Genomic DNA, 24,319 nt, shown 5'->3' with positions numbered 1-24,319 from the left:
TCTCTCGAAGTATGTTGTCTCCTCGGGCACAGTTTCTAGACTGAGTCTGGTAGGAGGGGCATAGAGGGAGGAGCCAGCCCACACTATTAAACTCTTAAAGTGCCAATGGCTCCTGGTGGACCCGTCTATACCCCATGGTACTAATATGGACCCCAGCATCCTCTACGAACTACGAGAAAAGGATTTACCGTTCAGGTAATTAAAATCCTATTATTGGAACTGACCGGACAGCATGATTCCCTTCACTTCAGATAAAATATCAGAGAGATGATTGGATAGGGAGGAGGGAGGAGCCCGCTTAGATGACCCAGAGACACAAGAGTGACCTAGAATAGGGTTTTGCCTGACCAAGTAATGAGTCATACACTACAACCCATGAGGTAAAATATTCCCGCCCAAAGCGGAGTAACCATGGGCACATCAGTGACTGTAATGTTACAAGTGGTCCCATAGGGGTCATAAAGCGTTCAACTAGAGTACCCAGTAGGTTTGAGAACGCAGCCCAGGTTGGCTTTAGGTTGATTACAGGAGTTGCGGACTGACTGGGAGATGTATGAGACCTAGTACACAGACCATCACAGAAAACTTCTCCCTCAGGTAAATCCATTGCGCATCCCCAGATTTACTGCCCTACATGTTAAACATTATACACAAATGCAACAGAGAGCGGTGTTAGTACGATGAAGCCAGACAGAGTACAATACCTGCGAATAAATCTGTTAGCATGTGACGGAGTACCCAGTACACAACACCTGCGAATAAATCCGGTATTATGTGACTGAGTACACAGTAGATTACAAGTAATAGGTAAATACTGTGACGCACTATATATTGACCCAGATGCACCTAGTCCCCTACGGTCCAGTATACAGTGATAGATATATCTGGAATACACCGCAGTGAAATCACGTAGCAGATACAGGCACACATAGTCACGTTTGCAATGCAGATAATTATTTTCATGACAACAAAATTGCATTGGATTATTATATGAACACATATATAAAATATATATATATATATATAAAACAATGCGCGTTCTGAGACCAGATGTATATATCAGAATACTCATACAATATATTCTGGCACAGGTTCTTAATTAACGCTGTCTTAATATCGACATATAAAATACTTAAGTGTTTGTAAAACCACGGCACTGATGTACAAGCAGGTTTACAAACGAGACCTTGCCCTACAGTCCTGGAGACCAGTCGCATCTATTTTAGAAAATGGCGCCCAGCGTCTCAGGGAGTGAGGGAGAGTGTGAGGCGGCTCCAGGGTGGGAATACCAGTAGTAGATGGCGCCCTGGGTCGGGTTATGAGCTATAGGTCAAGCATCGGCTCCCCTATGCTGGACTTCACCACCTGGTACTGTGGAGTCTTATTAAAAGTGGACATTATTATATGCGACCTGTACTCCTATGCCCTGGTGGATATAGTGGGGTCCCTGCTCAGTCACAGGGGGTAATTCCAAGTTGATCGCAGCAGGATTTTTGTTAGCAATTGGGCAAAACCATGTGCACTGCAGGGGAGGCAGATATAACATGTGCAGAGAGAGTTAGATTTGGGTGGGGTGTGTTCAATCTGCAATCTAATTTGCAGTGTAAAAATAAAGCAGCCAGTATTTACCCTGCACAGAAATAAAATAACCCACCCAAATCTAACTCTCTCTGCACATGTTATATCTGCCTCCCCTGCAGTGCACATGGCTTTGCCCAATTGCTATCAAAAATCCTGCTGCGATCAACTTGGAATTACCCCCACAGTGTCCAAGGCAGCGTCGCAGTCCGTCTCCCTAGACTGCGATCAGAACACGATTTAACCACTTAACTGGCATGGTCAGATTTCATGCAACTGCGCCGTCGCACCCTGTCCCCCCGTTTTTGACAAGGAGATCCGTTCTGCAGATGTGCATAATGTAATGTTTAAATATTTAAAAGAATACTTTTTCAACTTTAGTAAATAAAATTAATTTTAAAAAACAATGTTGTTAACGCTTTTGAAGGGAAAAATCATCAGTTAAGTGGTGGCGGGTCCCGCCTGGGGGACCCTCTTACCTCCTCCCCATAGCAGCCACGCAAACCAGGAGAGCTTCTGTGACTGTGTGCCTAAGCTGGAGCGTCTCCGCCGCAAGTACCCGGGAACTGAGCCAGCGGGAGTATGCAACGCCGCTTGGGAGGTGATGGAGCTGCAGCGCTGAAGTTTCACCCTGACATACAGTGCTGACAGACCACTTCTTAAAAAAATTTCTGTCAGAAAAAGCTTTTTCAGGGCTGCCCAGTGCAGCCCACCTGTTAAGTGACCTGCTTCTGCAGACACCAACTGAAAACTGAGCTCACAGTGCCTGGAGGCGAGGTTATAGAGGAGGCCCCAATGCATCTTGGGACAGCTAAAGCTTTAACCTGTTGGTGCCTGGATCAAGATCCATCTCTACACCCCAACGTATTACCTGTGGAACACAGTGTACCCCACTGCAGAAAACTACATTATGTAAGTATTAGTTTATGAAATGTGCAAGACCAGCACCACTGCCCCTGTCCTATATGCTTCTCACAGCCACCCATAAAAGGTATATGGAGGATCTCTCTGTATTGGACCTGGGGTCTATGTACTAAGCCTTTGAAAGGGATAACGTGGGTGGAAATAAAGTACCAACCAACCAGCTCCTAACTGTCCTTTTTCAAACACAGCCTTTAACATGGAAGTTGGGAGCTGATTGGCTGGTACTTTATCTCTGTCTACTTTATCTGTCTCCATGGCTTAGTACATAGGTCCCCTGGTCTCTTTATGTAGGCACTGCATACTTTGCATCTCAACCTGTGAGAAATACCTGTTAGTGAAATCAGGTGTGAATTTAATGCCGCACCTAGGCACAACATTATTGGCCACCCCCCATCATGTCACTGCTCCCTTCATGTTGTAACCTCCCGACTGCCTAAGCAGCACCAATCTCACCCCCCCCCCCCCCCCACCACCACCACCACAATTTACTGACCTTATCCCCATTCTCCCTCAATAGTTACAAAAAAAAGGTTGTAATGATGAAAAAAAAAAACACAACAACAATCGTATGGCTATCGGTGTAGCAGGGCTCTCATGCAAGTGAGCATTCTGTGCTGCCTCCTAGCAAGTGTCACCCTGGCACGTGCCTAGTGGGAAATTCACCACTCCAGAAATAATGCTTTAGTTTGAGACATAGACACTCTATGGGGGGGGGGGAGAATTCAAATGTTTGAAAAATCGGTTGGGTGTCTGTTTTTTCTTGTCTGTTAGATAGGAAAAAATAGACACTTAACTGACTTTTCAAACATTTGAATTCCCCCCTATATGTGAAAGAGAGCCTGTGTGTTTTTAACATTCACTTACAGTATGTAAAGTGCAGTGAAAAAGGGACCTAATGATTTTACTGACAGCAAGATCTGTTTTTGTAAACTTGGAAATTGAAAACTTATTAAAGTCTGGTTGTTCCAAATAAATGCATAGACATATTTTTGTAAACCAGGTTAACTTCTGTGTACTTATATATGATCTATATGTTATGCATCATAGGCCACTTCCATATGACAGACTAATTAGTTTGATTGATGACGCCAGTGAACAGAATATGAGCATTTCTATCCTTACGCAGGTACTGTATGTGAACTTCTGTTTAAAATAAATCTGTGCATTCAGTGGTTTCCATTGTAAATTTGTAAGCTTTATAGATCTGCAGTGTGAACACATTTTATACCTGTGCCTTTAAAATACTATATTGGTGTTGTCTCTGCTCACAGGAAATAATGGTGTATCTGGCTATGTATATGAGAACACAGCCTTCTCTGTTTGCTGAGATGTTCCGCTTGCGTATTGGACTCATCATCCAAGTGATGGTGACAGAACTTTCCCATTCACTCTCCTGTTCCAGTAAGTGACTGAGCTTAGCATATTATAGTCGCGAACATTAATCTAATTTCCATCTATGTTTCCAGTACTGCATAGATGGAAGCATTTCTGCACTGAAGTCACTTTCATGACATGCTTATTAACTTTGTCTTTAGTATAATTTTCTTGCATTTAGACTTCTTTTCTCTTAAATATTGTGCTATGTAGCCTTTAGTATAAAAAATAGATCATGAGAATGGCAAATATGGAATACAGGATTGACTGTACTATGTATTTTATCAATAATGAAATACAGATGTGTCCACTTACATAGCCTATCAGCCCTTCTAGTTGCATCATGCTGTGACGTGACTTGAAGCATCTTTTCGTGAAACTTTTCCCATTAAAATGCGTCTTGATTGGGAAAGCAGTGTGAATAGGAATGCTCAAGCAGCTTTTGCTGATTAAAAGGATATGCAGCATGCCTATATTCTGTGTGCGACCGTGGCTGTATCTGCATATGAAATTATGAAATGCTATGTTACCGTGGTTTCCTAGAAGACACTAATGTATAATTTCATAGGCAGATACAGCCGCAGTCTCGCACAGAAAATAGGCAGGCTGCATATCATTTTAATCAGCAGAGTATGCTTGTGCATCTTATTCATATAGTGATGCAAATAAGACGCGTTTTTGGCAAAAAGACTCCGACAATAGCAGAGCTGCTGGGGTACTGACAGCTCACTCACGCCAGGCATCTCGTTGTGCATGGCGTATTGATGCTAGATGTATGAGGACTCATCTGTACTCGTAGTTTTAGATAAACGCTGCAAAATGAAAAATCCTGCAGCTACATAAGCCAAATTCATCAATAGCTAACACATGTAGATATCAGGACAGCTGCACTGCTTAAAGTCATGTAGGTAAAAAGGAAAACTTCATATTAGACATGCAGAGAAAATTATAATGACTGAGGGCCTAATTCAGAGGTCAGTGGCGCACGCAAACTGCAGAGTCGTCCAGCACATGTATACTGATTGCACACAGAGATGCAGCACAGAATTGGACACACAGAGAATTTAAGTTGGTGTTCCTGGGTGGTAGGAGGTTCTCGTGGCATCTGTGTCAACTTCAGAACTGGGCCCAGAGGGTGCCAGTAGTAATCAAAGTCTCCAAAACATCATATTATTTACTGTTAACCACATGTATGTATACAAATATTTAAATTCGGTTAATTTTATATCAAGTAACATACTGTGTATATATATATATATATGTGTGTGTGTGTATATATATATATATATATATATATATATATATATATATATATATAAAGCAAAAAGAGTTTCCGGCACTCCGATAAGTACAAATAAACTCCTAGTTAGCTTGGCAAAGCTAACAATATAAGAGGAAAGTGTATGGCGGCACTCACGCAGACTGACTCAAGTTATTGAAGAAGGTTTCCCTTTAATGCCAACATGTTTCGGGGAATCTCCCCGTCCTCAGGGCTTAATGTTAAGCCCTGAGGACGGGGAGATTCCCCGAAACATGTTGGCATTAAAGGGGAACCTTCTTCAATAACTTGAGTCAGTCTGCGTGAGTGCCGCCATACACTTTCCTCTTTTATATATATATATATATATATATATATATATTATACACACACACTCTTCAAGGACAAAAGTATTTGGCCACACTGGTAGTTATTGAATTCAGGTGTTTCATTCAGACCCTTTGCCACAGGTGTATAGAATCAAGCACCTATCCATGCAGTCTCCATTTGCAAACTTTTTTGTGATACATAATACATACCTCCCAACATGACCCTCTCCAGGAGGGACAGAATGCTCTGCTCCAGGACTTCCCTGCCATTACCTGTGCTGAAACACCTTTCTTATCCATTAACCTGTTCAAAACAGGTGCCGACAATGCTAAATTAAGAGGAAAGTCCAGAAGCAGAGCATTGTGTCCCTCCTGGAGAGGGTCATGTTTGGAGGAATGAAAATAGGTTGTTCTGAAGAGCTCAGTGACTTCAAGCGTAGTACTGTGATAGAATGCCACCTTTGCAATAAGACGGTTTGTAACATTTCATCCCTGCTGGTTATTCCACTGTCAATTTTAATGATCTTTTCAGAAAGTGGAAGTGTTTAGGAACAACAGAAACTGAGCAATGTAAACATGTGTAGTGAACAATCACGCTTCTCTGTTTGGCAGTCAGATGGGCAAGTGTGGGTTTGGGCGATGCCAGGAGAACATTACCTGCCTGACTGTATTTTGCCAACTGTGAAGTTTAGTGGAGGAGGGATAACGGTATGGGTCTGTTTTCTCTTACATCCTAGAGGATGCTGGGGTCCATTTTAGTACCATGGGGTATAGATGGGTCCTTTGGGAGCCACTGGCACTTTAAGAGTTTAATAGTGTGGGCTGGCCCCTCCCTCTGTGCCCCTCCTACCAGACTCAGTTTAGAAAATGTGCCCGGAAGAGCCGATCACAGCTAGGGAAGCTCTTAGGAGGTTTTCTAGTTTTATTATTTTATGAGTTTGTTAGGTTACAGGAAGGCTGCTGGCAACAGCCTCCCTGCTTCGTGGGACTTAGGGGGGGAGTAGGAACCAACTCTAGAAGTTAATGGTTCTCTATCTCCACTGACAGCACACTGAGCTCCTGAGGGTGCTGATCGCAAACAGAAAGGGCTATCCTACAGGAAGCCATTAAAAAATTGGTACGAACAAATGTCATTGTTCCAGTTCCACCTCACCTACAACACAAGGGTTATTACTCAAACCTGTTTGTGGTGCCGAAACCGGACAGTTCGGTAAGGCCGATACTAAACCTAAAGTCATTGAACCCCTACTTGAGGAAATTCAAATTCAAAATAGAGTCTCTGAGAGCGGTGATCTCAGGTATGGAAGAGGGGCAATTCCTAGTATTCCTGGATATCAAGGATGCATACCTTCACATCCCGATCTGGCCGCCTCACCAGGTTTATCTCAGGTTTGCGCTGCTGGATTGTCACGATCAGCTCCAGGCACTGCCTTTTGGTGCCTGGAGCCAAGGTCATGGCAGAGATGATGCTACTCCTCCACAGGGAAGGAGTGAACATAATTCCATATCTTGACGATCTGCTGATAAAAGCATCTTCCAGGGACAGGTTGTTGCAGAGTATTGCTCTCTCAACTCGACTACTCCATGATCATGAGTGGATTCTGAACCTTCCAAAGTCACATTTGGAGCCGACAAGGAGACTGACCTTCCTGGGGATGATACTCGACACGGAACTGCAGAGGGTGTTTCTACCAGTGGAGAAAGCGTTGGTGATCCAATCAATGGTACGAGATGTCCTGAAGCCAGCCCGCGTATGGGTTCATCAGTGCATTTGCCTTCTGGGGAAGATGGTAACCTCCTACGAGGCTCTTCAGTATGGAAGATTCCATGCAAGGTCCTTCCAACAGGATCTCCTAGACAAATGGTCGGGATCACATCTTCATATGCACCAGTGGCTGGCTATGCCTGTCACTGAAAGCCAGAATTTCACTTCTCTGGTGGCTGCAAACTTCTCACCTACTCGAGAGCCGCAGGTTCGGGATTCAGAATTGGATACTTGTAACCACGCATGCAAGTCTCAGAGGTTGGGGAGTGGTCACCCAAAGGGAAAACTTCCAAGGAAAATGGTCAAGTCTGGAATCCATCCTTCCGATAAATATTCTGGAACTAAGGGCCATATACAACGTCCTTCTACAAGCGACACATCTTATGCAAGTTCAGGTTCAGTCGGACAATGTAACAGCAGTATCCTACATAAACCGACAGGGCGGAACGAAGAGCAGAGCGGCAATGTCAGAGGTAACAAGAATCCTCCTCTGGGCAGAAAAATATGCGGTGGTGCTATCAGCAATCTTCATTCCGGGAGTGGACAACTGGGTAGCGGACTTCCTCAGCAGACACTATCTCCATCCAGGAGAATGGGGCCTCCACCCGGAGGTGTTCGCAGAGGTGACAAGCCGATGGGGTATACCTCAAGTAGACATGATGGCCTCTCGCCTCAACAAGAAGCTTCGGATGTACTGTTCCAGGTCGAGAGACCCACAGGCAGTGGCGGTGGACGCACTGGTAATTCCGTGGGTGTTCCAGTCAGTATATGTGTTCCCTCCACTTCCACTCATCCCAAAGATTCCCAAACTAATAAAAAGCACAAGAGTTAAGGTGATCCTCATTGCTCCGGACTGGCCAAGGAGGGCTTGGTAAACGGATCTTCTGGAATTACTGCTGGAGGATCCGAGGCCTCTTCCTCTTCCTCTTCGCGAGGACCTTCTGCAACAGGTGCCGTTCGCCTATCAAGACTTACTGCAGCTACGTTTGACGGCATGGAGGTTGAACGGCAGATCTTAGCTCGGAAGGGCATTCCGAAAAAGGTCATTCCTAACCTGATACAGGCTAGGAAGGGAGTTACGTCTAAAAATTACCATCGGATTTGGATGAAGTATGTGTCTTGGTGTGAATATAAGAAGTTTCCAATGGTGGAGTTTCAACTGGGACGGTTTCTCTTCTTTCTGCAAGCAGGTGTGGATGTGGGCCTATGCTTGGGCTCCATAAAGATCCAGATTTCGGCCTTGTCCATTTTCTTCCAGAAACAATTGGCTGCACATTCAACCACCCTTTGTGCCTCCTACAGCACCATGGGATCTTAATGTGGTGCTGCAGTTCCTGCAATCGGATTGGTTCGAACCTTTGCAGGAGGTGTATGTAAAGTTTCTGACTTGGAAGGTGGTCACACTGTTGGCATTAGCATCTGCTAGACGTGTGTCAGAATTGGGGGCATTGTCCTGCAAGAGCCCCTACTTGATTTTCCATGAAAATAGAGCTGAGCTTAGAATGCGGCAGCAATTTCTTCCAAAGGTTGTGTCAGCTTTTCATATCAACTAACCTATTGTGGTGCCAGTGGCTACTGACTCCTCAATTACCTCAAAGTCCTTGGATGTGGTGAGGGCTTTGAAAATGTATGTGAAGAGAACTTCTCATCACAGGAAGTTGGACACTTTATTTGTCCTTTATGATCCCAACAAGGTTGGGTGTCCTGCTTCTAAGCAGACAATTTCTCGCTGGATCAGGTTTACTATCCAGCATGCTTATTCTTCGGCAGGCTTGCCGTGTCCAAAATCTGTTAAGGCCTACTCTGCTCGGAAAGTGGGTTCTTCCTGAATGGCTGCCCGGGGTGTCTCGGCCTTACAGTTTTGCCGAGCAGCTACTTGGTCAGGGTCGAATACGTTTGCTAAGTTCTACAAGTTCGATACCTAAAGTTTGGTCAATCTGTTCTGCAGGAACCTTAGCACTCTCCCTCCCGTACTGGGAGCTTTGGTACATCCTCATGGTACTAAAATGGACCCCAGCATTCTTTAGGACATAAGAGAAAATAGGATTTTAATTACCTACCGGTAAATCCTTTTCTCGTAGTTCATAGAGTATGCTGGGTGCCCACCCAGTGCTTCGTATTCCTGCGTTTTACTTGGTTCAGTATTGCTGTTTCAGCCGTACTGAACTTTTCCAAGTTGATTAGCTTTGCTTTCCTTTTTGCTATGTGTGAGCTGGTGTGAATCTCACCACTATCTGTGTATTTCCCTCTCTTGAAGTATGTCCGTCTCCTCGGGCACAGATTCTAGACTGAGTCTAGTAGGAGGGGCATAGAGGAAGGGGCCAGCCCACTCTATTAAACTTTTAAAGTGCCAGTGGCACCCAAAGGACCCGTCTATACCCCATGGTACTAAAATGGACCCCAGCATCTTCTACAGACTATGAGAAAAGGATTTACCGGTAGGTAATTAAAATCCTATTTTTTAGGATTTGCCCACCAATGCAGTCTGTATTATATTGTGGTCATATAGATAAAGGGTGACTTCCACATGGTCCACAAAAGCTCCTTACTTTACTCTACTCCGCTTGCAAGCAGCCTCAGCCCTCAATAATTACAGTATACCACGGTCACACTGCAGCTGCAGGATGGACCCGGGAACACATTGAGAGTGGTCACATGGTCTGATCATGTGATCTGATGACTCACGATGATGTCAGTGAGTACATGTACTGAAGGGATACATGTATCTGCTACCCAGAGTGCACAGCAATCTATACTCTATACCCATGTGTTTGGTCTATGGTGTAGTGAGCTGTGCAGTCCATTTCTGAACTTTAGGGACAGTGCAAATTTAGAAGTGCTGGTATGTCATACTATCACATACCGGCAGTGCTGGATTTCTCACTAATCAGTTGAGGCACGTGCCTAGGGGCACAACTAGATAGGGGTGCCACAGCAACCTCCTGCATCAGAGCTTTCCCATGCTTCAATAGAGCCATGGCTATTTGGACAAAGAGAAAAGAATTCATCCACTATGATGCATCAGGGGGAGTCTCAAGCGGGTGCATGTGAAGTCCAGGAGCAAGTAAGATTAGGATTGTATTGGGGAGCATTGCATGTGCATTCTGGGAGCTCAGAAGAGGATGTTCTAAGCCCACAATAGATGCCCGCAAAAGGCCCAAAACCCTGCCCCCCCAGGTAACTGGAGAGAGTGGGGGGCTCTCAATAATATTGTGCCTAGGGGCGGCCTGACTCCTAAATCTGTCCCTGCATACTGGCAGACTTCAAGCACTGTATAAACGTATTAAAACCCTGGAATTCAACTGTGGTATAAAAACCCCTATTATACAAATAATCCCACACCGCCATCCAGAGTCTATGAACCAAATATGACGGTCGGGATGCTGGTGCCGGATTCCCGAAATCTTTCAGGAGACCGACGCCAGAACACTTAAAGCTACCAAAGTTTCCAAGTGTCCTCTTTCCTGCGCTCCCCTTAAAAAGAACAGAGAGGGGGGATCACTACTTATCTTGAGTCAGATGTTTCTCTCTCAGTTATCCACCTTCTTTATACCCTCATATATTGTCAAACGAGGTGTATGTTTTTTCAGAAGTGGTACATGTAAAAAAGAGAGGTCGGGAAAAGCACTCTAGTGTATTAACTTTTTAACAGTTAAACAGCATTCATTTCCAAAATATGGAATTAGGTGACAAGAAGTATTTATGATAAAAAATATGTATTTAATAGTCCAGAAATAATTCAAGTGATAAAATCCAAGCATAGAATCTTCATCACATGAAAAAAAATTTCACATCCAAACAATGTATGAGGATGGCTTCCTACCAGATTTTGGATTTCTGAAGTGCACCAAATTTATGGCTGTATGGATGTTTTCAACGTCCCCGGGAATGGTCAGCTCCAAGCAATGGGCACCTCGTCCTCTCCTCGTCTGGGTGATCAGCCACCAAGTAGTGTTTCCACGAGGTATGATGCCAGGGTCTGGGTGGCTGCATGTAGATTTCCTGGCCTCGGAAGCTGCCAGGAATCTGCCAGGCTGATTTGCATTTTGGTGGATGGTTTTGCAAAGTGCTTGTGTGCGTCTCTGCAATTCCGTCCATCTCTGAATTAGGCCCGTTGTCCTTTCCTTTTTTGGACTGATCAATAAATTTGTAATTGTGCTATAAAGGTGTTGGTTCATCTAATTCATATTTAACAGACCTGACCTCTACTGCTTCTCTGATTGTAGGGTCAAATCTTTTTGTTCCCTTACCTGGCTGCAGGACACGCAAGGCAAAATTTTGAGACCCCATCTCCTCATTCAGGATATATTTTAAGGCTCTGTCAGCAGAATTTCCTTACCCATGCCCTCAAATAGGCCAGTAAGGGAGCCAGAGGATGTCATTTATTGCTGGAGAGGGCTAGTCCCCTCTTCTATTCCCAGACCCACATTGATGTTCTGGAAAACATGACCTGGGATGCTGAATGTAACATTTTGTACTAGGTTTAAACATAGGGGTCTATTCATGAAGCAGTGAAAAGAGTGGAGAAGTTGCTCATGGCAACTAATTAGCGTTGAGGTAACATAAAGTGCATTCTGTAAAATTATACGTAGCAGCTGATTGGTTGCCATGGGCAATCTCTCCATTGGCTCACTTCATACTTTTCACTGTCATGAATAGACCCCATAGTGAGAGGTTGGTTTTACCAAGTGTACATTTTAAGTATTTAAAAACTGTGTCAGTATAAATATCATATTTTCTCATACGTCCTAGAGGATGCTGGGGTGCACTTCAGTACCATGGGGTATAGATGGGTTCTGCAGGAGCCATGGGCACTTTAAGACTTTTCAAGGGTGTGAACTGGCTCCTCCCTCTATGCCCCTCCTCCAGACCTTAGTTTAGAAAATGTGCTCAGGCAGACTGGATGCACTCCAGGGGAGCTCTACTGAGTTTCTCTGAAAGACTTTATGTTAGGTTTTTTATTTTCAGGGAGGCTGCTGGCAACAGTCTCACTGCTTCGTGGGACTTAGGGGGCAGAAGTAGGAACCAACTTCCTGAATAGTTTCATGGCTCTGCTTCTGGCTGACAGGACAAAATGAGCTCCTGAAGGGTACTGAACACTAGCTGCGGCTATGCGCTCACTCCCACAGCCCGCCGTCACCCCCCTCACAGAGCCAGAAGTCAGAAGACAGGTGAGTGTACAGAAGAGGATCTTCAGTCATTGTGACGGCTAAAAGGTACCGCGCAGCGGGCGGGAACGCTGCACGCCATGCTACCCTTCAACATAGGCACAGCAGGGCGCGGGGGAGGGGCGCCTTGGGCAGCATGAAACCTAATCAAAACTAGCTAATAAGGGGACATAAGTTGCTGAGGCACAGTCCTACCCCCGCCAGTATAAAAATTAGTATTGAAATTGCTGAGGGGAAATGTGCAATTGCGGGGGTGGGGCTTCCTCCTCAGTCAGCCAGCACACCGCTCAGCGCCATTTTCTTTTCAAGCAAGCTGCAGAGAAGAACGCTGGTCCTCCTCCACTTCTGAACAAGTATCAGGGTGCAAAAGGGGGGGGGGGCACAGTATAAATCATACTTGCCTACTTTCTGACAGCTCTCTCCGTGAGAGAGCTGCCAGGATGGCTCAGTGGAGGGGCTGGGCTGAACAATGACGAGAGGAGGGGGCGGGGAGGAGTCAGAATGGGGCATGGCGGAGGAGGAGCAGAGTCGGTACAAGGGCGGGGTTACAGTGTCACAACGTCTAAATCACGCCCCCCACTCTGTAAAGCCGCTATAACCGGCATTTTACAGAAGGCGGCGTGACTATGATGACGCGATTCAACAAGAATCGCGTCATCTACTGTCCGGACCGCCCACTTTACTCTCAAAGTGGGCGGCCGTGCAGGGGGGTAGCTGAAAAACCGGGAGACTTGTCTGCTCTTCCGTGGGGCCGGGAGGGTCACCCGATTTTCGGGAGCCTCCCGGCCATTCCGGGAGAGTAGGCAAGTATGGTATAAATTGGTGCTGTATTGTGAATTTATCATTATAAAATCGCTACAGGTCTCTGGGCAGTTTTGTGTTGCACAGGGTTTTTATCAATAGCGCTGGGTTGTGAGCTGGCAAATCCTTTCTGCGTCCTTCTGACAGATTTTGCTGTGGGTCTGTCCCCTATAAATCCGGGAGTGTCTGTGTTGTGGTTGTGCACGTGTGTGACATGTCTGAGGCAGGGAGCTCTTCCCCTGAGGGAGCCATTTTAGAGACACAGAGTTGTAATGTGGTGGTGCTGCCGGCACACCACGAGCCTGAATGGGTGAAAGAATTACCTGATAGTGTGAATCATATCAGTAAGAGATTGGATAAGTCTGAGTCTCATGCAGAAAACTGGAGAAAATCAGTGGAGGATGTGATTTTTCATAGTTCTGCCTTTTCATCCAAGGGCGACCCCTCTGGGTCACATAAGAGACCATTTGCACAAATAGTACAAACTGATACCGACACGGACTCTGATTCCTGTGTCGACACAAGTGATTCCAGGGGAATAGATCCTAAATTGGCAAAAAGCATTCAATACATGATTGTTGCTATAAAGGAAGTTTTGGAAGTTACGGAACCCCCTCCTTTACCTCAGGAGAAGGCTTATTTTTATAAGAAAAAGAAAATTAATGTAACTTTCCCTCCTTCTCACGAGCTAAATACTCTCTTTGAGGGAGTTTGGGCAAACCCTGAAAATAAATTTCAGATTCCCAAAAGAATTCAGGTTGCTTATCCCTTCTAGACAGTGCCCTGTCACGTTTAAAAAGGTGATTCTCCCTGCGCCTGGGACGGCTTCACTAAAGGAGCCGGCAGACCGCAAGTTGGAGACTACGTTAAAATCTATTTATGTGGCCAATGGTACGCTACTCAGGCCCACCATTGCTTGTGCGTGGGTGAGTAGTGCTATCGAAAAATGGTCAGATAACTTGTCATCTGAAATTGACACGATAGATAGAGATGAGATACTCCTAACGTTAGGTCATATTAAAGATGCTGCTGCATACATGCTAGAAGCCATGAAAGATATTGGGCTCTTGGGTTCAAAAGACGCTACCATGGCAGTCTCAGCTCGGAGGGCGTTGTGGATTCGCCAATGGAATGCTGACGCAGATTATAAAATAAGAATTTACTTACCGATAATTCTATTTCTCGTAGTCCGTAGTGGATGCTGGGAACTCCGTAAGGACCATGGGGAATAGCGGCTCCGCAGGAGACTGGGCACAAAAGTAAAGCTTTAGGACTACCTGGTGTGCACTGGCTCCTCCCCCTATGACCCTCCTCCAAGCCTCAGTTAGGATACTGTGCCCGGACGAGCGTACACAATAAGGAAGGATTTTGAATCCCGGGTAAGACTCATACCAGCCACACCAATCACACCGTACAACCTGTGATCTGAACCCAGTAAACAGCATGATAACAGAGGAGCCTCTGAAAAGATGGCTCACAACAATAATAACCCGATTTTTGTAACAATAACTATGTACAAGTATTGCAGACAATCCGCACTTGGGATGGGCGCCCAGCATCCACTACGGACTACGAGAAATAGAATTATCGGTAAGTAAATTCTTATTTTCTCTGACGTCCTAGTGGATGCTGGGAACTCCGTAAGGACCATGGGGATTATACCAAAGCTCCCAAACGGGCGGGAGAGTGCGGATGACTCTGCATCACCGAATGAGAGAACTCCAGGTCCTCCTCAGCCAGGGTATCAAATTTGTAGAATTTAGCAAACGTGTTTGCCCCTGACCAAGTAGCTGCTCGGCAAAGTTGTAACGCCGAGACCCCTCGGGCAGCCGCCCAAGATGAGCCTACCTTCCTTGTGGAATGGGATTTTACAGATTTTGGCTGTGGCAGGCCTGCCACAGAATGTGCAAGCTGAATTGTACTACAAATCCAACGAGCAATAGTCTGCTTAGAAGCAGGAGCACCCAGCTTGTTGGGTGCATACAGGATAAACAGCGAGTCAGATTTCCTGACTCCAGCCGTCCTGGAAACATATATTTTCAAGGCCCTGACTACGTCCCACAACTTGGAGTCCTCCAAGTCACTAGTAGCCGCAGGTACCACAATAGGTTGGTTCAGATGAAACACTGAAACCACCTTAGGGAGAAAATGAGGACGAGTCCTCAATTCCGCCCTGTCTGAATGGAAGATCAGATAAGGGCTTTTACAGGATAAAGCCCGCCAATTCTGACACGTGCCTGGCCGAGGCCAGGGCCAACAACATGACCACTTTCCATGTAAGATATTTTAACTCCACAGATTCAAGTGGTTCAAACCAATGTGACTTTAGGAACCCCAAAACTACATTGAGATCCCAAGGTGCCACTGGAGGCACAAAAGGAGGCTGTATATGCAGTACCCCTTTTACAGACGTCTGAACTTCAGGTAGTGAAGCTAGTTCTTTCTGGAAGAAAATTGACAGGGTCGAAATTTGAACCTTAATGGACCCCAATTTTAGGCCCATAGACACTCCTGTTTACAGGAAATGCAGGAATCGACCTAGTTGAAATTCCTCCATCGGGGCCTTACTGGCCTCGCACCACGCAACATATTTTCGCCAAATGCGGTGATAATGCTTTGCGGTTACATCCTTCCTGGCTTGACCAGGGTAGGGATGACTTCATCCGGAATGCCTTTTTCCTTCAGGATCCGGAGTTCAACCGCCCTGCCGTCAAACGCAGCCGCGGTAAGTCTTGGAATAGACAGGGTCCTTGCTGGAGCTGGTCCCTTCTTAGAGGTAGAGGCCACGGGTCCTCCGTGAGCATCTCTTGAAGTTCCGGGTACCAAGTCCTTCTTGGCCAATCCGGAGCCACGAGTATAGTTCTTACTCCCCTCCGTCTTATAATTCTCAGTACTTTTGGTATGAGAGGAAGAGGAGGGAACACATACACTGACTGGTACACCCACGGTGTTACCAGAGCGTCCACAGCTAATGCCTGAGGGTCCCTTGACCTGGCGCAATACCTGTCCAATTTTTTGTTTAGGCGGGACGCCATCATGTCCACCTTTTGGTTTTTCCCAATGGTTTACAATCATGTGGAAGACTTCTGGGTGAAGTCCCCACTCTCCCGGGTGGAGGTCGTGCCTGCTGAGGAAGTCTGCTTCCCAGTTGTCCACTCCCGGAATGAACACTGCTGACAGTGCTATCACATGATTTTCCGCCCAGCGAAAAATCCTTGCAGCTTCTGCCATTGCCCTCCTGCTTCTTGTGCCGCCCCGTCTGTTTACGTGGGCGACTGCCGTGATGTTGTCCGACTGGATCAGCACCGGCTGACCTTGAAGCAGAGGTCTTGCTTGGCTTAGGGCATTGTAAATGGCCCTTAGCTTCAAAATATTTATGTGAAGTGATGTCTCCAGGCTTGACCACAAGCCCTGGAAATTTCTTCCCTGTGTGACTGCTCCCCAGCCTCGCAGGCTGGCATCCGTGGTCACCAGGACCCAGTCCTGAATGCCGAATCTGCGGCCCTCTAGAAGATGAGCACTCTGCAACCAACACAGGAGAGACACCCTTGTCTTTGGTGACAGGGTTATCCGCTGATGCATCTGAAGATGCGATCTGGACCATTTGTCCAGCAGGTCCCACTGGAAAGTTCTTGCGTGGAATCTGCCGAATGGAATTGCTTCGTAGGAAGCCACCATTTTTCCCAGGACCCTTGTGCACTGATGCACTGACACTTGGCCTGGTTTTAGGAGGTTTCTGACTAGTTCGGATAACTTTCTGGCTTTCTCCTCCGGGAGAAAACACCTTTTTCTGGACTGTGTCCAGGATCATCCCTAGGAATAGAAGACGTGTCGTCGGGATCAGCTACGATTTTGGAATATTGAGAATCCAACCATGCTGCCGCAGCACTATCTGAGATAGTGCTACCCCGACTTCCAACTGTTCCCTGGATCTTGCCCTTATCAGGAGATCGTCCAAGTAAGGGATAACTAAAACTCCCTTCTTTCGAAGGAGTATCATCATTTCGGCCATTACCTTGGTAAAGACCCGGGGTGCCGTGGACAATCCAAACGGCAGAGTCTGAAACTGATAGTGACAGTTCTGTACCACAAACCTGAGGTACCCTTGGTGAGAAGGGTAAATTGGGACATGTAGGTAAGCATCTTTGATGTCCAGAGAGACCATATAGTCCCCTTCTTCCAGGTTTGCAATTACTGCTCTGAGTGACTCCATCTTGAATTTGAACCTTTGTATGTAAGTGTTCAAGGATTTTAGATTTAAAATTGGTCTCACCGAGCCGTCCGGCTTCGGTACCACAAATAGTGTGGAATAGTACCCCTTTCCCTGTTGCAGGAGGGGTACCTTGATTATCACCTGCTGGGAATACAGCCTGTGAATGGCTTGCAATACTGTCTCCCTGTCTGAGGGAGACGTCGGTAAAGCAGACTCTATGAAACGGCGAGGGGGAGACGTCTCGAATTTCTTGAGACGGGCCCCCACAGTGCCTGAGACCGCTTGTAAAGCCCCAGCGTCATGCTGAGGACTTTGCGGAGGCGGGAGAGGGCTTTTGTTCCTGGAAATTGGCTGTTTGCTGCAGCCTTTTTCCTCTCCCTCTGCCACGGGGCAGAAATGAGGCGCCTTTTGCCCGCTTGCCCTTATGGGGCCGAAAGGACTGCGCCTTATAATATGGCGTCTTCTTAGGTTGAGAAGCTACCTGGGGTAAAAATGTGGATTTTCCAGCCGTTGCCGTGGCCACCAGGTCTGTTAGACCTACCCCAAATAACTCCTCCCTTTTATAAGGCGATACTTCCATATGCCTTTTGGAATCAGCATCACCTGACCACTGTCTTGTCCATAACCCTCTTCTGGCAGAAATGGACAGCGCACTTACTCTTGATGCCAGTCGGCAAATATCCCTCTGTGCATCACGCATATATAGAAATGCATCCTTTAAAATGCTCTATAGTTAGTAATATACTGTCCCTATCTAGGGTATCAATATTGTCAGTCAGGGAATCCGACCAAGCCACCCCAGCACTGCACATCCAGGCTGAGGCGATTGCTGATCGCAGTATCACACCCGTGTGAGTGTATATACATTTTAGGATATTTTACTGCTTTCTGTCAGCAGGTTCCTTAAGGGCGGCCGTATCCGGGGACGGTAGTGCCACCTGTTTAGACAAGCGTGTGAGCGCTTTATTCACCCTAAGGGGTGTTTCCCAACGTGCCCTATCCTCTGGCGGGAAGGGGTATGATGCTAATAACTTTTTAGGAATTAACAGTTTTTATCGGGGGAAACCCACGCATCATCACACACTTCATTTAATTCCTCAGATGCAGGAAAAACTACAGGCAGTTTTTTCTCACCCAAGATAATACCCTTTTTAGTGGTACTGGTATTATCAGAAATGTGTAAAAACATTTTCCATAGCCTCAATCATGTAACGTGTGGCCCTACTGGAAGTCACATTCGTCTCTTAATCGTCGACACTGGAGTCAGTATCCGTGTCGGCGTCTGTATCTGCCATCTGCGGTAACGGGCGTTTTAGAGCCCCAGATGGCTTTTGAGACACCTGGACAGGCACAGGCTGAGTCGCCGGCTGTCTCATGTCATCAATCTTTTGTAAAGAGCTGACACTGTCACATAATTCCTTCCATAAGCTCATCCACTCAGGTGTCGACTCCCTAGGGGGTGACATCTCTGTTACAGGCAATTGCTCCGCCTCCACCTCATTTACCTCCTCATACATGTCGACACAACGTACCGACACCCAGCACACACACAAGAAATGCTCTGATAGAGGACAGGACCCCACTAGCCCTTTGGGGAGACAGAGGGAGAGTATGCCAGCACACACCAGAGCGCTATATATATATACAGGGATAACCTTATATAAGTGTTTTTCCCCTTATAGCTGCTGTATTGTTATACTGCGCCTAATTAGTGCCCCCCTCTCTTTTTTTAACCCCTTTCTGTAGTGTAGTAACTGCAGGGGAGAGCCAGGGAGCTTCCCTCCAACGGAGCTGTGAGAGAAAATGGCGCAAGTGTGCTGAGGAGATAGGCTCCGCCCCTTTCTCTGCGGCCTTTTCTCCCGTTTTTCTGTGGAATCTGGCAGGGGTTAAAATTCATCCATATAGCCCTGGGGGCTATATGTGATGTATTTTCGCCAGCCAAGGTGTTTTTATTGCTGCTCAGGGCGCCCCCCCCTAGCGCCCTGCACCCTCAGTGACCGAAGTGTGAAGTGTGCTGAGGAGCAATGGTGCACAGCTGCAGTGCTGTGCGCTACCTTGGTGAAGACAGGATGTCTTCTGCCGCCGATTTTTCCGGACCTCTTCTTGCTTCTGGCTCTGTAAGGGGGCCGGCGGCGCGGCTCTGGGACCGAGCTCTGAGGCTGGGCCTGTGTTCGGTCCCTCTGGAGCTAATGGTGTCCAGTAGCCTAAGAAGCCCAATCCACTCTGCACGCAGGTGAGTTCGCTTCTTCTCCCCTTAGTCCCTCGATGCAGTGAGCCTGTTGCCAGCAGGTCTCACTGAAAATAAAAAACCTAAAACTAAACTTTCACTAAGAAGCTCAGGAGAGCCCCTAGTGTGCACCCTTCTCGGCCGGGCACAAAAATCTAACTGAGGCTTGGAGGAGGGTCATAGGGGGAGGAGCCAGTGCACACCAGGTAGTCCTAAAGCTTTACTTTTGTGCCCAGTCTCCTGCGGAGCCGCTATTCCCCATGGTCCTTACGGAGTTCCCAGCATCCACTAGGACGTCAGAGAAAAGAAATATGGAGGCTCTCCCGTATAAAGAGGCCTTGCTTGGAGATGGGCTGGATGCTTTGGTCTCTGCGGCTACCGCAGGTAAGTCGACATTTTTGCCTTATGCTCCTGCGCCGGCAAAAAAGACACATCACTCTCAGATGCAGTCCTTTCGGCCCAACAAATACAAAAAGGGTAAAGGTTCCCCTTTCTTTGCAAGTAGAGGGAGGGGAAGAGGAAAAAAGTCCACAGCGTCTCCAGGAACGCTGGAGCAGAAATCAACCCCTGCTTCTGCCAAATCTGCAGCATGACGCTGGGGCTCCCTTGCGGGGGTCCGCTCGGGTGGGAGAAAATGGTCAAGTCAGGAATCCTGTCTTCACATCAACGTTCTGGAATTGAGAGCCATTTACAATGGCCTTCTTCAAGCAGGGCATCTTCTTCAAGATCAACCCGTGCAGATCCAGTCGGACAATGTAACAGCAGTCGCGTACATAAACAGGGCGGAACGAAAAGCAGAGCGGCAATGGCAGAGGTGACAAAGATCCTCCTCTGGACAGAAAGACATACAAGAGCTCTGTCTGCAATTTTCATTCCGGGAGTGGACAACTGGGAAGCAGACTTCCTCAGCAGACACGATCTCCATCCAGGAGAGTGGGGCCTCCACCAAGAAGTCTTCGCAGAGGTGACAAGTCATTGGGGAGTTCCTCAAGTAGACATGATGGCATCTCGGCTCAACAAGAAGCTTCAGAGATATTGTTCCAGGTCGAGAGACCCTCAAGCAATAGCAGTGGATGCACTGGTGTCACAGTGGGTATTTCAGTCGGTGTATGTCTTCCCTCCACTTCCACTGATACCAAAAGTTCTCAAGCTCATAAGAAGAACAAGGGTTCGAGCGATCCTCATTGTCCCAGACTGGCCAAGGAGGGCGTGGTATCCAGATCTTCAGGAGTTGCTCATAGAAGATCCTCGGCATCTTCCTCTTCGCGAGGACCTGCTGCTGCAGTGGCCATGCGTGTATCAAGACTTACTGCGGCTACGTTTGACGGCATGGCTGTTGAGCGCCGGATCCTAGCCCGAAAGGGTATTCTCAAAGAAGTCATCCCCACTCTTATTCAGGCCAGGAAAGGAGTAACGTCTAGACATTACCACCGTATTTGGAGAAAATATGTGTCTCGGTGTGAATCCAAGAGGGCTCCTATGGAAGAGTTTCACTTGGGACGTTTTCTCCATTTTCTGCAGGTGGGTGTGGATGCGGGCCTAAAATTGGGTTCAATCAATGTCCAGATTTCGGCCTTATCGGTTTTCTTTCAAAAACAATTGGCCTCCCTTCCAGAAGTTCAGATGTTCGTAAAAGGGGTGCTGCACATCCAACCTCCATTTGTGCCTCTGGTGGCACCATGGGACCTTAATGTGGTGTTGCAATTCCTTCAGTCGGATTGGTTTGAACCTCTACAGGAGATAGAATTGAAGTTTCTCACTTGAAAAGTGGTCATGCTATTGGCCTTGGAATCCGCAAGGCGAGTGTCTGAGTTTGGGGCCTTGTCTCACAAGACCCCTTACCTGATCTTCCACGAAGATAGGGTAGATTTGAGAACTTGCCAACAATTTCTTCCGAAGGTGGTTTCCATATAATCCAGCCTATTGTGGTGCCAGTGGCTACGGACACCTTCACTGCGTCAAAGTCTCTTGATGTAGTTAGAGCTTTGAAAATTTATGTTGCAAGAACAGCTAGGATTCAGAAAACAGAGGCTCTGTTTGTCTTATATGCTCCCAACAAGATTGGGTGTCCTGCTTCTAAGCAGACCATTGCGTGCTGGATCAGAGGGACGATTCAGCTCGCTCATTCCACGGCAGGATTGCCGATACCGAAGTCGGTAAATGCCCATTCTACTAGAAAGGTGGGCTCATCCTGGGCGGCTGCCCGGGGTAGTCTCGGCGTTACAACATTGCCGAGCAGCTACTTGGTCAGGGGCAAACACGTTTGCAAAGTTTTACAAGTTTGACACCTTGGCCGATGAAGTTTGGTCAGTCAGTGCTGCAGGGTCATCCGCACTCTTCCGCCCGTACTGGAGCTTTGGTATAACCCCATGGTACTGAAGTGGACCCCAGCATCCTCTAGGACGTATGAGAAAACAGGATTTTAATACCTACCGGTAAATCCTTTTCTCCTAGTCCGTAGAGGATGCTGGGCACCCATCCCAGTGCGTACTTTACCTGCAGTTGTTAGTTTGTAGTTACACGTGTGTTGTGTTACGATTATTTTCAGCATGTTGCTGCAATTGTTCATGCCCGTTGGCATGTGTTAAGTTGAATGCCATGTTGTGCGGCATGGTTGATGTGTGAGCTTGTATGAATCTCACAATTAGTTTAAAAGTAAATCCTTTCCTCTAAATGTCCGTCTCCCTGGGCACAGTTCCTATACTGAGGTCTGGAGGAGGGGCATAGAGGGAGGAGCCAGTTCACACCCTTGAAAAGTCTTAAAGTGCCCATGGCTCCTGCGGAACCGTCTATATACCCCATGGTACTGAAGTGGATCCCAGCATCCTCTACGGACTAGGAGAAAAGTATTTACCGGTAGGTATTAAAATCCTGTTTTAACATATTAGTTATCCAGATATCCAAATATCCACATTTCAAGAACATTGTAGGGAAAGCTGTACCTCTTCCTCCTGGGAAATATCATGACAGAGAGAAAAATCTATCAACAATTTGGGAGCAAAATGTCAAGAAAGTCACCCCCATCTGCCCAGAGAAAGAAGCATGTCATCAATTAATGAGGCCTCGGTGTCAGGTCTGCTGGAAGTCCATGAATATGATGACTAAAGAAGATAAAGCAGATGTTTATGGACAACCTTGTCTAGTGTCCCTTCCCCATTGACACCTATCAGGGCAGACTACAGCAGCCTAGCCCATTTTCAGTTAATCTTTTAATGGTGTAAAAGAATGCTTGTTTTTATAATTGGAAAGGGTGATGTAATTATTTTCCTTGTATTGCACAGCTGAAGAGGCCACAGAAAGTCTTATGAACCTTAGTCCTTCCGACATGAAGAGCCTTCTACACCACATCCTGAGTGGAAAGGAGTTTGGGGTGGAGAGAAGTGGTATGTACAGGATACATACTATGATTACCATTTTATTTTGGCTAATCGAAAAAATTCCTGATTTAAAAATAAAAATCACAGCTTAGTTAGACAATTCACATTTTAATGAATACACTTTATTTATTGTGCATGTCAGAAAAGAGTGCCGTTACATTTCAGCACAGTACTGAATTGGAAAGGCATCTAGTTGCTATAAAAGTGGTGCGCAAAGGACTAGATGCAAGCTTCTTAAATTAAATAGTGTGAAAATGTAATCTGTAATAATGATTGAAAAACACCTAACCTACCATATGCGGGGTCCCTCCTGAATATGCATTTTCAGTACTTACGTTGAAATCATGCAGTTTTAGTAAACCAGAACATAGCAGACATTGTTTCCCGTCCAGTGAGCTCCCAAAAAGGGATGCGGTCAAGATCCCGCCGGACGGAATCCCGGCGGTCGAAATATCAACACCGGGATCACGACCGGCACAATCCCGACATATTCCCCCTCTGTGGGTGTCCACGACACCCATAGAGGGAGAATAAATTAGTGTGCCGAGCGCAGCGAGCCCGCAAGGGGCTGCGTTGCGCTCGCCCTCCTGTTAGGATTGTGCCAGTCGGGATCCCGGTATCGGTATACCGACCGCCAGGATCCTGTCCAGCGGGATTTCATACTGATCCCCCCAAAAAGAATTAAATTCCCCAGAAGCTGGTATAGTGCTGTGAGAGATGTAGCGAAAGTAGACAGTGTGGTTCTTTGGCACTGACAAGGATTACAAGTTAACGGAGTGTACAGTAAACCATTGTTAAGTTATGGGTACAACATTTCAACCAGTATGGTGCAGTAAATGAAATAGTGACTGGTCTGGAGAGCTGGTGCTACCATTAGGCAGTTGCCTAAGGGCGTCAGCACCTTAGAGGGCAGTACTGAGGTTGCTTGCATAATAATAAGTATGTATCTCAGAGAGACCACCGTATTTTACTTAACACTAGTGGCAGCAACAGATTCTACAAGCCATGACTGCCGCCCTCACACTTAGCTACTGTCTGGCTGAGACTGCAGTGCAGCCATGTCAGTCTGACATGTCTGATGCAGCCAGCAACAGCATTAGTACCCAACACCCACCCCCTTCCCTCCCTGTATGGTGGTTGCTTTCTTCCACCCGCCATTATACTGCTGTCTTTTTGGGGTCTATTTACTAAGCCTTGGATGGAGATAAAGTGGACGGACATAAAGTACCAGACAATCAGCTCCTAACTGCCATGTCTCCTGCGGGGTTTCAAAAATGTCAGTTAGGATTGGCTGGTACCTTATCT

At 46.6% G+C, this 24,319-nt stretch overlaps 1 protein-coding gene across 12 annotated transcripts in view; it reads left to right on the top strand.

Moving 5' to 3' along the window:
- Positions 1 to 24,319, top strand: part of PHKA1 (phosphorylase kinase regulatory subunit alpha 1) — an 828,488-nt gene that overhangs the window by 678,088 nt on the left and 126,081 nt on the right. For 11 of the 12 annotated variants that reach the window (XM_063937031.1, XM_063937029.1, XM_063937030.1 and 8 more), the window contains 3 exons: positions 3,550 to 3,628; positions 3,774 to 3,903; positions 22,919 to 23,020. In XM_063937031.1, the coding sequence (XP_063793101.1) occupies positions 3,550 to 3,628; positions 3,774 to 3,903; positions 22,919 to 23,020 (311 nt within the window). The remainder of the gene's footprint in view (positions 1 to 3,549; positions 3,629 to 3,773; positions 3,904 to 22,918; positions 23,021 to 24,319) is intronic. The other variant, XM_063937028.1, reaches the window with a different exon arrangement.

Source organism: Pseudophryne corroboree, chromosome 8 (assembly GCF_028390025.1).
Source record: "Pseudophryne corroboree isolate aPseCor3 chromosome 8, aPseCor3.hap2, whole genome shotgun sequence".
NCBI classification, from domain to species: domain Eukaryota; kingdom Metazoa; phylum Chordata; class Amphibia; order Anura; family Myobatrachidae; genus Pseudophryne; species Pseudophryne corroboree.
Note: the sequence above shows the minus strand (reverse complement) of the source record. Positions and strands in the feature narration are given on the sequence as shown.